Source organism: Penaeus monodon, chromosome 32 (genome assembly GCF_015228065.2).
Source record: "Penaeus monodon isolate SGIC_2016 chromosome 32, NSTDA_Pmon_1, whole genome shotgun sequence".
Taxonomy (NCBI): Eukaryota; Metazoa; Arthropoda; class Malacostraca; order Decapoda; family Penaeidae; genus Penaeus; species Penaeus monodon.
Genome location: NC_051417.1, coordinates 5,577,099 through 5,578,886, shown reverse-complemented (window position 1 = coordinate 5,578,886; position 1,788 = coordinate 5,577,099). Strand labels below are relative to the sequence as shown.

Below are 1,788 nucleotides of genomic sequence, written 5' to 3'. Positions count from 1 at the left end.
AAATGCATTTTTAACCTAATGGAAATGAGCTATGGTTATGATGTTTATTTTATCCTTTTCTCGCAGGACATATATGTAAATGACACAAATCTAGATGAGGCACAGAGACGCGTTGTGCGTAAATTTCTTCTTGAGGCACGGTTGAATGGGATTGAATTACCTGCTGAGAAAACCCCCTTATTTGCAGAGACGCTTAAGAAACTAGAAGATCAAAAAAATGAATTTAGGAAAAAAGTTGCGGTGAGTATGACCTGAATAGTGTTTATTTTGAATACTGATAGATTATGACCCTGAAATATTGGTGAAAGATTTCTAATATTTATGACTCTGTTGCATTTATGCATTTATAAATATTTTTAGTTATATACTTCCTTTTTATTTGTTCTTTTTCATGTTTCTTTCACCTTTTTCTGCATATATATTTATTTTTTTTTCTGTATCTCAGTCCTTTTCTACCATTTTTTCATTACTTCCATCATGTCCCCATTATTATCATTACTTCCCTCTATCATGTTTGATGGTATTTTTCCATATTTTCCTCCCCATGTAGGAATCAACAAATAGGTTCTCATATAGGATAAATGATCCCAGCCTTGTCAAAGAATTCCCAGTTGATCTCCTGAAGAACATGGCATTGAACAGGTGAGTCCAGTGAATGCTTAATTTCAGTAGTGCCTGATAGTGAGCCATAGCTCTTTCATAAGCAAGCCATATTTGAAAGGTTCTTATAACAAAGTTTTCAAAATAATGTTTTCATTTCCAGGTCACGATATCACCAGGGGCCATGGGATATTTTTCTTCATCCCCATGTTTATGACAGCTTTCTGGAGTATTGCCCACTGACTGAACTACGGCGTAACACATACAGGGCATTCAACATGAGGGCATCGAACCATATTAGTAAAGATGTAAACAACAGCCTTCATCTGGAAGAAATTCGGTCATTAAGGTATTCGCAAGATGATGGGCTTCTAAATTCAGATAGCTGCTGCTGAATATTAGGTTGTATCATTTGATGTAAATATATACTACATTCAATTTAGGAAGCTGAAAAAGACTTTGTTAAGGCTAATGTTGTACACTCTTACAGTGATTTGTTCATAGTGGAAAACAGCTGCCATTCTTTTTCTAATACTGCCTTCCACTTCTAGGAGTGAACAGGCTAAGATTTTAGGGTATGAAAACTTTGCTCAGATGTCCATGGAGACCAAGATGGCAGGAAGTGTAGAGAATGTGATGTCAATGATTACCAGCTTGTTAGCTAAAGGTGAGAACTTTTGTGGTTTATTTCATTAGACTTTTTCACTCTGCTAGGTGTCATTGTGTAAAGTATAATTATAAATACCGCTGATTAGAAAATGGTATTGTAGTTACATGAATGGATTGAAAAGGAGTCAAAATTTGTTTTGTTTGGTTGAGTCCACATACCAATATTCTATTACAAAATCCTCTAGTGATAGCATTTTTCAGGGGACGAAGAAGTTAATAACTTTTGCTAAGATGAACTGGTAGGATAACTGATGGCATTCTCAACAAGTGGAACAGAGTAAGCCTGAGGATTAAAGCTGATTTTATTTCACAGCACGGAAGGCTCAGGACAAAGAAATAGCTAGTCTGCAAGAGTTTGCAGAAGACAGAGGCTTTGAAGGGAAACTGGAAGCATGGGATGTGCCATACTGGAGAAGGAAGCACAAGCGCCATGTATTCAAGTATGTACCTACTCTGTGATGTCAGATGAGACTACAAAAAATGCAAGGAAATATGCCTAAGTTTAGTGTCTCATAGAAT

The 1,788-nt window shown here is 36.1% G+C and overlaps 1 protein-coding gene across 1 annotated transcript in view; it reads left to right on the top strand.

Annotated features, from left to right (window-relative positions):
• The window catches only part of LOC119593376 (oligopeptidase A-like), a 6,758-nt gene that overhangs the window by 1,852 nt on the left and 3,118 nt on the right, over positions 1-1,788 (top strand). Inside the window, exons 4-8 of the mRNA XM_037942305.1 lie at positions 67-240; positions 551-642; positions 764-949; positions 1,152-1,267; positions 1,583-1,709. Coding sequence (XP_037798233.1) covers positions 67-240; positions 551-642; positions 764-949; positions 1,152-1,267; positions 1,583-1,709 — 695 coding nt within the window. The remainder of the gene's footprint in view (positions 1-66; positions 241-550; positions 643-763; positions 950-1,151; positions 1,268-1,582; positions 1,710-1,788) is intronic.